General features: G+C 36.8%; 2 protein-coding genes across 2 annotated transcripts in view; one reads left to right on the forward strand and one right to left on the reverse strand.

The window, feature by feature from the left end:
* The window catches only part of LOC5568562, a 34,630-nt gene extending 26,184 nt beyond the window's left edge, over positions 1-8,446 (forward strand). The window contains exon 8 of the mRNA XM_021855119.1: positions 7,757-8,446. Within this exon, the coding sequence (XP_021710811.1) occupies positions 7,757-8,210 (454 nt within the window). The 3' untranslated portion in view covers positions 8,211-8,446. The remainder of the gene's footprint in view (positions 1-7,756) is intronic.
* Positions 8,157-9,694, reverse strand: LOC5568561 (intraflagellar transport protein 46 homolog). The gene is made up of 3 exons (XM_001652338.2): positions 9,241-9,694; positions 8,760-9,179; positions 8,157-8,702 (listed from the first exon to the last, which is right to left on the reverse strand). The coding sequence occupies exons 1-3, from the start codon at positions 9,493-9,495 to the stop codon at positions 8,277-8,279; spliced, it is 1,101 nt and encodes a 366-aa protein (XP_001652388.2). The 5' UTR covers positions 9,496-9,694; the 3' UTR covers positions 8,157-8,276.
* Positions 9,695-12,032: the final 2,338 nt, after the last annotated feature.

Raw genomic sequence — 12,032 nt, forward strand, 5'->3', positions numbered from 1 at the left:
CTGATAATGTGATTGTAGCCTCTAAACAACGAACATCAATCATGGTGATAAACTGTGATTGTACAAAGACATTTTTGAGGCGGAATGAGCTGGACTATTTTCAAAGTCATAAAGTAGGATTCATAAAAGAAGGCATCTAGCGAATTATTGCAAAATCGGGAGCAAGCTTGAAACGGCCAAGTTTATCCTTTGAGAGCTTTGAAAACCACCTTGCGTTGGGACTGCAAGAAATGACTCACGTTTTCCAAACCATATTTTTGTTTCTTGATAGATAGCTGCAGAGTTAGTTCTATGTGAGCATGGCTAGGAACGATTACTTGCAGGAAGTACACTGCCTCAAGCATGGAATCATATTTTTTGTTTGTTCTTTGTTTGGGGCAAAGAAAACCCCGTTTGACTTGAGCACCTTAGCAATATACTGGGTGTCAATTGAAAATCTAAAATGTTGCCACCGTCACGAAATTATGTAAGATTTTGAATACTAATAACTCAGCTGTTTATAGGTAGATTTTCAATATTTTCCCACCAATCGGTCGGAAATTTATACAACATTTTACTCAAATGGAGAAAACTTTTGATTCTTGACGATAGACAGTCGAAAATCGGGAAAATGTCGATCCCTTTCTCACACAACCAAACACGTTCAAATTGTCTTCCACGATTCTTTTGGGTTGGAAAGTGTACTGTAAAAGCAAACCGATTTCTGCTTCTTTTCTTATTCTTCTTTTGACGTTAACTACGTCTTACGGCAATATACTGGATGTCAATTTAAAATCTAAAATATTGCGACCGTCACGATATTATGTTAGAGTTTGAACTAAAGTAAGGCTGCAACTATGACAATCGACTAAAATTCAAATGCAGAAAATCACTTGGCGTAGTTAACGTCATGCGGTCGTGTCGTGTACACATCCCCCTCTGATTATTAGCCATCTGCTTCACCTTTCCCTCCGTTTTTTTTTTTGTTCTCCGGTTCCGGTTTTCTTCCACCTCCTTTGCCGTGGTCCAACGTCAACCGCTCCTGTAACCGCTTCAACACTCTGGAGACGGTTTAATGGTGAATGTTCAACATTTTTCCCAACTGCCGGTGCGTCAGGTCAGGAATTTCCAGGTGTTTGGAAAGAATTTGTTCTCTCGAGTCGCGTTAGATCACCTCCATTTTCGTTGAATCGAAAAACACGACTTCGAGTTTGACAGCATGTAAACAATACACATTAATGAGGAAGTGTGCAAAATTTGGTTGATTTTTACCCAATGGTAGAAAAGCTATGCCTTGTTGAACGTGTCGCAATAATTTCGTGTTCGCCCTTCACCAACAGAAAAATATATAATACAAATTAAACAATTGAACTTAAAACTATATACGTATTTTGCTAAACATTGAGTAAAAAAGGATAATTCCACAGATGCTAGCCCACAATTTAATCGTGTTCTTGTTAATAACTTTGGGAAATATTCTTCCGTCGTTAAGGTGATTTGTTTTGCATGAAATACAGTCATCCCTCCATGAGTCGATGTTCCATTACTCGATATCGACTCATGGAACCATACTAAAGACATAAAATCATGGTTACTATGATGGTCCCTTCAAACAGCTTTCCAAAGAATAGCTGTTCCATCACTCGATACTTCCATGAGTCGATGGTCCCTTCAATATCGACTCATGGAGGTTTGACTGTATCTTAAAAGTTGTCTTTTTTCAATTATTATTACCTCCCTACTAGTCACAATTTTTGTACAGAGACTCGTTTTTTGTACGAATCTTCACGTTTCGTTAAACCTCCTTTCCCAAAAACCTGACGTAATTTATAGACTTTCCCATGTATACGGATATACGGTATTATAGGGCTTTTTATATTTGTAACGGAGGTTTCCAAAACCAATTAAATGACAAAAATAAATCCATGAACAGAACTAAACTGCCAAAATATACTTTTAGTAGTTTCCTGCTTTAAATGTGAATCAATAAATGTGGATTTACAGTAAATAAATTTAAAAAAAAAATACTTAGTGGTAGTGAACTATATAACCCCAACTTATAAACTGTAACTTATCAATTATCCATCTCGTTCTTTAATGAAAATTCTTGTGGTTTTATTCCTACAGTTCGTTGATTATCGGCCACATAACTAGAATACTAGCGTCATGGCTGCATAGCAAAGGAAAGATATCTTAATTGCTAACTCATCCAGTTTTTGTGAAATACATTTTTCAACGTAGACCAAATTTCTTTAAAAATTATTTTCTTTAATTTCAATGCCTGATGGCTCGTGAGATCTGAATAAAGGACAACTGAAAAAATAATCCTGATATGATTATTTTCTGCAGATACTTCGTATTTAGTTGTTTTATCAATTTTAAAATATCCATTTAATTGAACCTGGGACTTCTTGTTCTAAACTTTTCAAACATGATTTTTTCAAGTTTTGACCAATGGAATATTGTGATCCAGTGTTTTTTTTTCTGAAAGGTTAGACCGTACTAAAACCCTGTGGAGGAAAACTTTAGGTTAATTCAAATTTGATAATAATGTGGTTCCAGGTATGCGTGGTATGCGGTAGCCACAAAAACCAACTTTTACTATGGTTCTCTTACTTTATCAAGGTACCGAATATCGAGTAAAGGAGAGCCACTTCATCATCAGGTAAATCATTAAGATCCCAGTTCATAATCACATGACATTGGAGAAATTTCAGAACGCTTTGAAGTTTTTTGACCAAAGCCTCTCTTTATAATATATATGAGTGATTCCAAGCAACAGCACCAAAATTTGGTAAATTTTTTAATTCATTTTTTTCTATTGAGCTGAAACTTTGCACAGTTTTCCAGTTCCATCTAAATCGTCATTTTCCGATATCAAATCTTCAAGTTGAGTCACGACTAACTTTTCAAAAGGGTGTATGTGAAAATGGTTCAAAAATATTTAAAAAGCTGCACAGCAAAAACGGTTCGTTCGATTGTTAGACAACTAAAGAAACAAAGTTAGACAACTAAATAAAGATTCCAAAAAATAATACACACAGTAAAAAAATTTTTTTTTGCATTAAAAAACATCATTTTTGACACAAAAACTCAAATATCTCAAAACCCTATCGGAATACCAACGTAATTTTTTGAGGGAAAACGGTCCATTATATTAGCTATCTACCATAAAAATTTGGTGATGGTAAACCAATAAACAAAAAAGTTATGACATTTCAAACATGTCACAATTTTCACATTTAGTTGAAAAAAAAAATTTTTTTTTGGTGTAAATTATTACGGGAACCGCAGTTTGTTGCTGATTTTATTGTTAAGGGCCTTGCGTGAATTAAACAAGTCGTTTTCATGTATTCATTAGTATTATGTATATTATATGTATAAATATTATGTATATGTATAAATATTATATGTATATGTATATATGTATAAATTAAAATGAATTAACAGATTACACGAAAATAATTTTTTTTACCAGGATATTTTTTTTTTAGAGTATGATCGATGAGTTTCTAAATGTTATATATAAACTTTAAAAGTTTTGGATTTGGGTATGCGTTATGAGATCATGAAAACATTTTATTAATACTTATTTATTTATTTATTGTTATTCATTTTTTTACAATATCGAACACTTTTGCATCATTATCAGTACAGTTCGAGTATAGTTTTGCTTTAATTTTATTTTCTGACAATGGAATGAAACAGTGAAATTTTTGGGTTCCTTGGATCGTTTTCGCGTTATTATATTGCTCGCTGAGCTCTGATACCGTTAATTCCTACTCTTCAGTAGTAGTAAAACAAAATGATAATCTTCTTCTTTTCTGCGATTCGCCCAATCAAATAGTTCTTTTGCAGTTTTAATTGGATGCTCACGTTCTTTGGCTAAACTTGCTCTTGTGGCCATGCGCTTTATGGTTCCTCCAATAGCATCACAAGGACCTTTGCCATGTGACGTAGCAAAGAAATGCCATTCTGCATCAATTCCGTACTTTGATTTAAATTGACATAGGCTCGAAAAATTCTTACGGTTTTTGTACTGCGATGCTGCTCCATCAGACATGAAATATATCTTTCTGATTTCTTTATCCTTATCAACGCGTAAAAAGTTAATCATTTTGGCAATGAACAAATTTACAGATACTGAGTCGTGTCTTAAATCTTCGGAAATTACAATAAAACTAAAATGTTCAATTTGCGTACTTCCATTGAAATAAATAACGAATGGATGAATTGTAGCTTGTTGTACGTTCCAGTGATGGGACTGCACTTCATCTTGCAATACAAAGCTATAGTTTTCAGAAAAATCACAAATGACTAAAAATTCACCATCTTGTAATGTATTATTTGTATTTTTTAAAAAGCGGGATTGCTCTGTTTTAATAAAGTCGTGAGGAATTAAATTTTCTAATTTCAAGCAAAAAAAAGACACAAACTCATCTACAGGTTTTACAATAGTTTCTAGGTCACACCTATCCGTGGTCACCCATTGCTCAAATGATAACTGATCAATATAATTTTCTTCAAACTCAGCGAATAAAGTATTTTCCAATGATGAAGAATCTGGACAATCCGAACAAGATCGTAGATAGAAATTTGATGTTGTATTTTCACACAAAAGACTACCAGTTAACATTTTAATATCCTTTGATAAATTGATTCTTTTCAAACTATGTAAGATTAGGTTAATATTTCCGTGTGTTGTGCACACACAAACATTATGTGTTCCTGAATTGGATAGAAGCTTGCATTGCCTTGGACGAAGGCTTGCAAATGAGGAAAAACCTACCTTAATATTTTCGTTAATTTCCTTGAAGCGTGTATACGCTTCTTTCAAAGTAGTCATCATTAATCGTTTTTGGATTGCTTGACGCTTTCCATCTTTTTTTACAGATACATAATCTTTTTGGCCAGGCATAGCTCTACTTACTTCATCGTCTTCAAAATATTGAATTATTTTTTCTTTTGTCTCATCTGTTAATGAAGTACTCGACCTAGCATTTTTGGTTGCAAGACAGTTATTTTTGAATTGTTTTGCCTCTTTTGCTGTATTTCTATTGGTTTTGAACTCATCAATGGCGTCTTGAATAGACCACGAGCTTGGCAGCATCGACAAAATCAATAATTTTTCTTTCCTTGTCGTGGCTAGACTCGAGAACCTTTCCTTCATATTCATAATTACCTCATCGTAGTCTGTATTTTCCACATCCTCAGGTCCTAATTTGAAGAGGTTTCTTCGTACAGCTTCGTTGATTTCACGGTATTTTTTCTCGGGATAATTGACGTAACCCATCTTCGTCCATTTAATCGGAGTCACTTTTATTCCAGCTATCCCTTCGTTGAAGCGTTCGATGTTGACCTTCTGGATGCACTCATCTTCTGATTGATTTGTTGAAACAGATGTCGCTGATGGTACCGTGGCAAGACTATCTGCACTTGGTACTTCTGGTAACTCCTCAGTTGTTGTCGGTGCATCTAGTAATTCCTCAGATGTTGTTGTTTTCGAACTTCCTGCAACCTGATCCACCAATGATGTACAGATTGCCCGTTTGTCAACGTTTAAACGGCAGGACGTACAAATGCGTAAATTTGTATTCAATTTAGACATTGGAGCATAACCAGCCGCTTTCAGTTTATCTATGGTGCTTTCGGTGAGATTTCGTAGCTCTTTCGAACACTTTTTTTCTGCAAACGGCCTGCAACAGTTGAGAAAGCGACTACTCATGTTGCTCGTTAGATTTTAATAAACAATTGTAGTATATTTTTAGCTTTTTCGTGAGTATGTTCATGGTATGTACCTATCATGTTTTTGATGTTGTTGAAGTTACTCGCTTTCTCCCAAATATGATTAACAAAGTCTATTCTCTACCAAGGCGGGTCTATACCCAGGTGTAATCAGATTTTAACTTTGTGGAGAAAACTAGCGCCGAGAAAACCGACCTGCTTTACGTATACTAGATCACCTGGGTATGGACCCGCCTTGTTCTCTACGAGGTAAACTTTTTGCAGGTAAACTAGTCGTATACCTGTATAGAAAACTTTTTTTGTAGCTTTTGTCTTCAATATTAGATTTCTTATAGGTTTATTTTATCAAAAGGTTTCAACACTATTGAGAGAATTTTTCTTCAGTTACGTACAATAAAAAATATGACTCTATCAAGACTTTAGATCACAACACTGGATCGCGTCTAACTTTCTAATAGATGCTATAATAGTTATGAATAATTAAATAAAATATCATGAAAACAACTTGTTTTTTTTTCCGACTAAAATCAGGAAAATTGTTGTACGCGGACGATTTGAAAATTTACAGGGTAATCATGTCTCATTTGGATTGCTGTGCGCTACAGAACGATATAGATGAGCTTGTGAATTGGTGCCAGCAGAACGGTATGGAGCTGAATACAAAAAAATGTAAATCGATTGCATTCTCTCGTCGACACTCACGAATTGATTTTGAGTATATGGTCGGATCGGAACGGATCGAATGCGTGGATTCAATACGCGACCTTGGAGTTACTGTCGACAGCAAACTACGTTTCAATGAGCATGTCTCCCTCACTACCGCAAAGGCTTTTGCCGCTCTTGGATTCGTTCGTCGCACCACCAATTATTTTAAGGATGTATATGCACTCAAGTCGCTCTACTGCTCTTTAGTTCGTAGTATTTTAGAATACGCAGTTTGTGTGTGGTCACCGCATCACACGACACAAATCGTCCGGTTGGAGAGAGTCCAGCGAAGTTTTATTCGATATGCTCTTCGTCAACTGCCATGGTCTGATCCCGTAAACCTGCCAGAATACCCAGCCCGCTGTAGACTGATAGATATCGAGACACTTGCTTCCAGACGCAACAATTTACAGCGACTTTTCGTATTCGACCTTTTAAAGGGGAACTTAGATTGTTCATCGCTTCTCGACAATGTTCCATTCTACGCACCCAATCGCCATTTGCGAGAACGGGACTTGCTACTCATCAGGCGGCATAGAACGTCTTATGGATTCAACAACCCGCTGTCCAAGTGCCTTCGTCTGTTTAATAGTGTTAGTGCTTTGTTCGATTTTAATGTGTCTAAGTATGTTTTTAAGAATAGGATTAAGGATTTAGATTAAGAAACAGTCTGTGGGATTTCAATAATTCGAGACAGTGACAAATAAATAAATATTGTGCGATTCTGAATAAATATTGTTAACCTCATGTGGTACCCTTAACAAAAAATTCAGCAACAAACTCCGGTCCTAAAAAAATTTTTCACTAAGTGTCAAATTAGTGAAATATTTGAAATGTCATAACTTTTTTGTTTATTGGCTTACCATCACCAAATTTTTATGGTAGATAGCTAATATAATGCAAAAAAAAATTTTTTTTTACTGTGTGTATTTTTTTTGGAATCTTTATTTAGTTGTCTAACTTTGTTTCTTTAGTTGTCTAACAATCGAACGAACCGTTTTTGCTGTGCAGCTTTTTGAATATTTTTGAACCATTTTCACATACACCCTTTTGAAAAGTTAGTCGTGACTCAACTTGAAGATTTGATATCGGAAAATGACGATTTAGATGGAACTGAAAAACTGTGCAAAGTTTCAGATATTTTTGAAATGGTCGATCAGAATCGACTTGCATGCCTCCGTGGAATCCCTCATATTCTTCCCAAGATTCTTTGTGAGCATAGATCATAACTATAATTCAAATAATAGGCAAAAAATACTTTACCACTTTAGGTTTCTATTATTTTTCAGTTTACGAAAGATCACCAATACTTAATTTCTACTTACAGTTACAACCTGTGTACAGACAGCTTGGAATCAACCGAGGATCGAATGCGACAAGTGCAGGAACACATCTTGAGGCCCGCCCTCCTCAGCCGGACGGACGATTTCGAAAAGATGGGCAAAGCGCTAATCGATGGCCTGTGGTGTTTCAACCCCTTCCTGGACTATGATGCATTCCTGTTCATGACGGCACGACTCACGGGGGTCCCTGGCTATTATTATTGGAAAGAAGAACTCCCGTCTCCGAATAGTGAAACCAAGTATCAGAACTTTACCCGATACAGCCGGTTCATATTGTACTTTCTGCTGCTAGTACACGAAGTATGGTTACGCTCAACTATTTTCAGGTGGTACTTGAACAGCCAAATGATTATGTCAAGGTTCCTTATTACGTACTTCCCATTCTTGGCTATCTTCAAGTTCGGTATAGGAGACTCTTACGTTAGGATATTGAAATAAGGCAAACATAGCTAGCTGCAATTGATTTCTTAGAACTTTATTTAAATTTGGTTCCTTAGTTAGTGATTAGACGTTACCCTGTTGCTTAACGGCCAAATAGAGATTGAACAAATTATACAACGCTTGAATGTATCCTGCCTGTCCGTTACTTTCCTGCACTGGAATATCGAAAATGTTACAAATTATCTCAATATACCTACTCAGCGAACAATCCAAGTTGGCTGAGGGAAACCCAACCGTATCGAGCATTTTTTCAATCTCCTCTGGCCACTCCGACATCAGATTGTCAATGTTTACTGCCGACCGGAGCGAGTTTATGTTTTGTACTGATTGGCTCGCTTTGAGCGCTTGCATTTCCGTTATCCATCGGTCGACATCCTTGGATGATTTCGCGATTGCGGACGGGGTCTCTAAAGGCTTAGTGAATATCGATCGCATTTTCATCTGTAGCAGCACACGGTCACTTTGATCGCCACATGGTTCGTCCAATGTCTGAAACCAAGGTAAGTATAACAAGAAAGGAATTGTTACACGCTGATGTGAACTTACCTCTAAGCCCAGTTTTTTTATGTGATCCGCCAATACTTTCTTTTTTTCCTCATTGATGAAAGGCGGCGAAGAAACTTTCAAGAAGGCATCGATATCGCCAACCGAGGGAATGAAATCGGGTACGAAAATTTTCAGTTTGTAATCAATGTTAACACGTTGCGGCGAAAAACGCGTTATATATTGGAACAGCTCTTTCACCTCACTGGGCGCCTCAATATTCTCGTAGAACTTTGGATTGAATTCTTTTTCTTCGACCAAACTCTTTGGCATTTCCTTTTCATCCTCGGAAACGCTCGCACTGCTATCCGTCAGGGAGTCATGCTTCTGCAGGCTTTCCCTCTTCTTGAAGATGGTGCTCGGCTTACCGCCGGTGACCTTCGTAATTTCCTCATCCACATCATCGATCGCTTTAGTATCTTTCTACGGCATTTGAAACCAACCAATGAACCCACCACTCATAGTTAAATCTCTGCAATATTACCTTTAGAACCGGAACCGGGTCGTCTTCCGGTGGATCTTCGTTCACAAACTGCAACGAGCTGGAAACGTCCAAATCGGGCGGTGGACTGTCGTCTATTTCGCGACTATTTTTAATTTCGTACATTTCGTCGTACAGATCCATGTTGGCGGTGCAAATTTTTAATCGAAGTAACGTCGATTTGTTTGAGCGCAATCCCGTTACCATGGATACGGGTATTGAGTCGACAAGAGGCAATACAAAATATTTGGACATCATCGCAGTGTTTGTACTTGCGCAAATGTGCCTATTATGTTAGTTTGCGAAAAGCGCGGAAAGTGCAATTCTAGCCGGAACGTTTATCAATACCTAGATGAGCAATTACTTTCATACAGTTCTATACTGCCGTGAATCGCAAGTCAGTCCCATCTGTAAAAAGTAGGCATTGAGAAAATGGGGTGCGAAGTTTCCAAACTCGTTTTCCATCCGAATATTCAAAAATTTCCAGAGGATTGGAATGCGTTCATTAAATGAAACTTACACAATTTGCTTTTTACTACGATATCTTTCTGAGAAAAATATAAAGATGAACAAAACACGGTTAATTTTTGTGTTACACGGTGCAGAAATCTGTAGTGGGACTGATATGCGATTACTTTTCATTATGGGACAATTTGACTAGCTGTTTTTTCCTACTTTTTCCGAACAAATCTTATTATCTCATTAGGGTAGTTGAAAGAACATTGCAAGATATGTTGAAAACTGAACTCAACTCAATTTTGACGAAAATGCAGATGGGACTGACTTGCGATTCACGGCAGTATAAGTGTTATCTGAACTTTGTAGATAGTACAGTCAACTCTCCAGAACTTGATATTGAAGGGAGACTCGAGTTATAGAACATAAATCCAGTGCAAACATGTTCCAAGGGACCATCGAGGTAGCCATGACAACCAACTTTTATTATGGTCTCAACTCGATATCGTGATACAAAATATCGAGTAAAGGAGAGTTGACCGTAAAAAACGTATTTTTAATAATACCTACTAGAGTGGTTCAAAAAATCGTTTTTTCTCCACACCGCTCATTCGATTCACGATCAAATTCTGAGTGTCCTCCCAAAATTCGTGCTCATTCGGATGAAAATTGAGACTGCACAAGCCCTTCAAAGTTGATATGGGAATTACTATGGGAAAATCAAGCAAATCATTCAATCGGTCATAGTGTTTGCCCATTAGCCTGGGACAAGGTTATATGAAAAATTTAGATTCTCGCTCCAGTCCACTTTTTGGATTGCATTTAGGTCTCATAACAACTGTGCAAAATTCCAGCTCGATCGGTGAAACTATATTTTAGTGCCAGCCCTTCAAAGTTTGCATGAGATTTACTATGGGAAAACGTACTTTTGCAAAGAAAAATCGCCAGAGGTCACCCATTGTCCTCTTTAAAAATTCTGAACACAGATCTCGATAGGTATTTCTACGATGAACAACATTATCGAAGACCGCAAAGCAATCCAATGCTTGTGAAAAAAGTTATTAAGCATAGACTATTCGGAAATTTTGCCCGATTTTGTTATTATTGTTATTCCTATACGTGTTAATCAACGTGGCCTTGCCAATAGGTTTTCATTGAATAACTTTTTTCACAAGTTTCGCGGTCTTCGGCAATATTCTTCATCGTAAATTTTAATGGGGTTCAATGGGCGACCTCTGGCGATTTTTCTTTGCACAAGTAAGTTTTCCCAAAAAAAAATCCCATACAAACTTTGAAGGGCTGGCGCTAAAATATAGATCGAGCTGAAATTTTGCACAGTTTTTATAGGACCTAAATGCAATCTAAAAAGTAAACTGGAGCAAGAATCTAAATTTGTCCCACACTATTACCCATGTGATTTAGGGGTATTGGAGCTACGTTGATAACATACACACTTAAATTATTTTACGGATTCCTGTAAAATCTCAACAGCTGAACAGTTCGGTGAAATAAATTAACGGAGTACGGTAAATTTTTACAGTATTCGGTGAAAAATCACTGGAATCCGTATAATTTCGACGGAATTACGGTGTTTTATTTCACCGAACTGTTCAGCTGTTGAGATTACGGTGAAATTCACCTTAAGAGCTTAGTGTGTAAGATACATTCATCAGCTACAACTTTGCCGAAGACCGTTTTCAAATCGGACGTCCCAGTAATTAGTTATTGATTTATATCCAATCGCAAATTCTTCTACAGTGCTCATATATCTTCTGAACAGGCAACATTGCTATAACTGGCGCGAAAGATAGCACACACGCAAAAAAATTGTGCGGTAAAAACTACCATTTTAGGGGGTTATCTTAAGCGCTCGCACCGGCAATTTTCAGCAGACCAGAAATGCGCTTGATTTTACCATGTCCGTAGTCAAAATCAGACTGTTGTAATTTATTTCTGTCAAATGTACCAGTAATGTGGTAGGATGTACCGTAAACATAGTAAATTGGTCTGAAATTCCATGGTAGTTTCAAGAATGGGCGAAGTCAGCTAAAATAGTCATTTTTACTACAGAATTTTTTCCCGTGCACATAAATCATGGCTACTATGTTTCACTGCATATATGCAGTGATGCCTGTAGATCAGCCCAATTATTGTAGCCAAAGTTTTGTAACTCATATAAAAATCAATAACTAATTACTGAGGCGTCCGATTTGAAAACGGTTTTCGGCAAAGTTGTAGCTGATGAATGTATCTTATGTTATCAACGTAGCTCCAACGTCCAATAACGTAGCCTTCACTTTTTTACGTAGAAGGCCTTTTCGCGACATCTTATAAGTGAA

Source organism: Aedes aegypti, chromosome 3 (genome assembly GCF_002204515.2).
Source record: "Aedes aegypti strain LVP_AGWG chromosome 3, AaegL5.0 Primary Assembly, whole genome shotgun sequence".
Classification (NCBI taxonomy): domain Eukaryota; kingdom Metazoa; phylum Arthropoda; class Insecta; order Diptera; family Culicidae; genus Aedes; species Aedes aegypti.

Coding starts and splice junctions, on each gene's coding strand:
- LOC5568561 (XM_001652338.2), bottom strand. CDS start 9,495: ATGATGTCCAAATATTTTGTATTGCCTCTTGTCGACTCAATACCCGTA. Junction 9,180..9,240: donor ACCCGGTTCCGGTTCTAAAG/GTAATATTGCAG, acceptor CAAATGCCGTAG/AAAGATACTAAAGCGATCGA. Junction 8,703..8,759: donor TAAAAAAACTGGGCTTAGAG/GTAAGTTCACAT, acceptor CCTTGGTTTCAG/ACATTGGACGAACCATGTGG.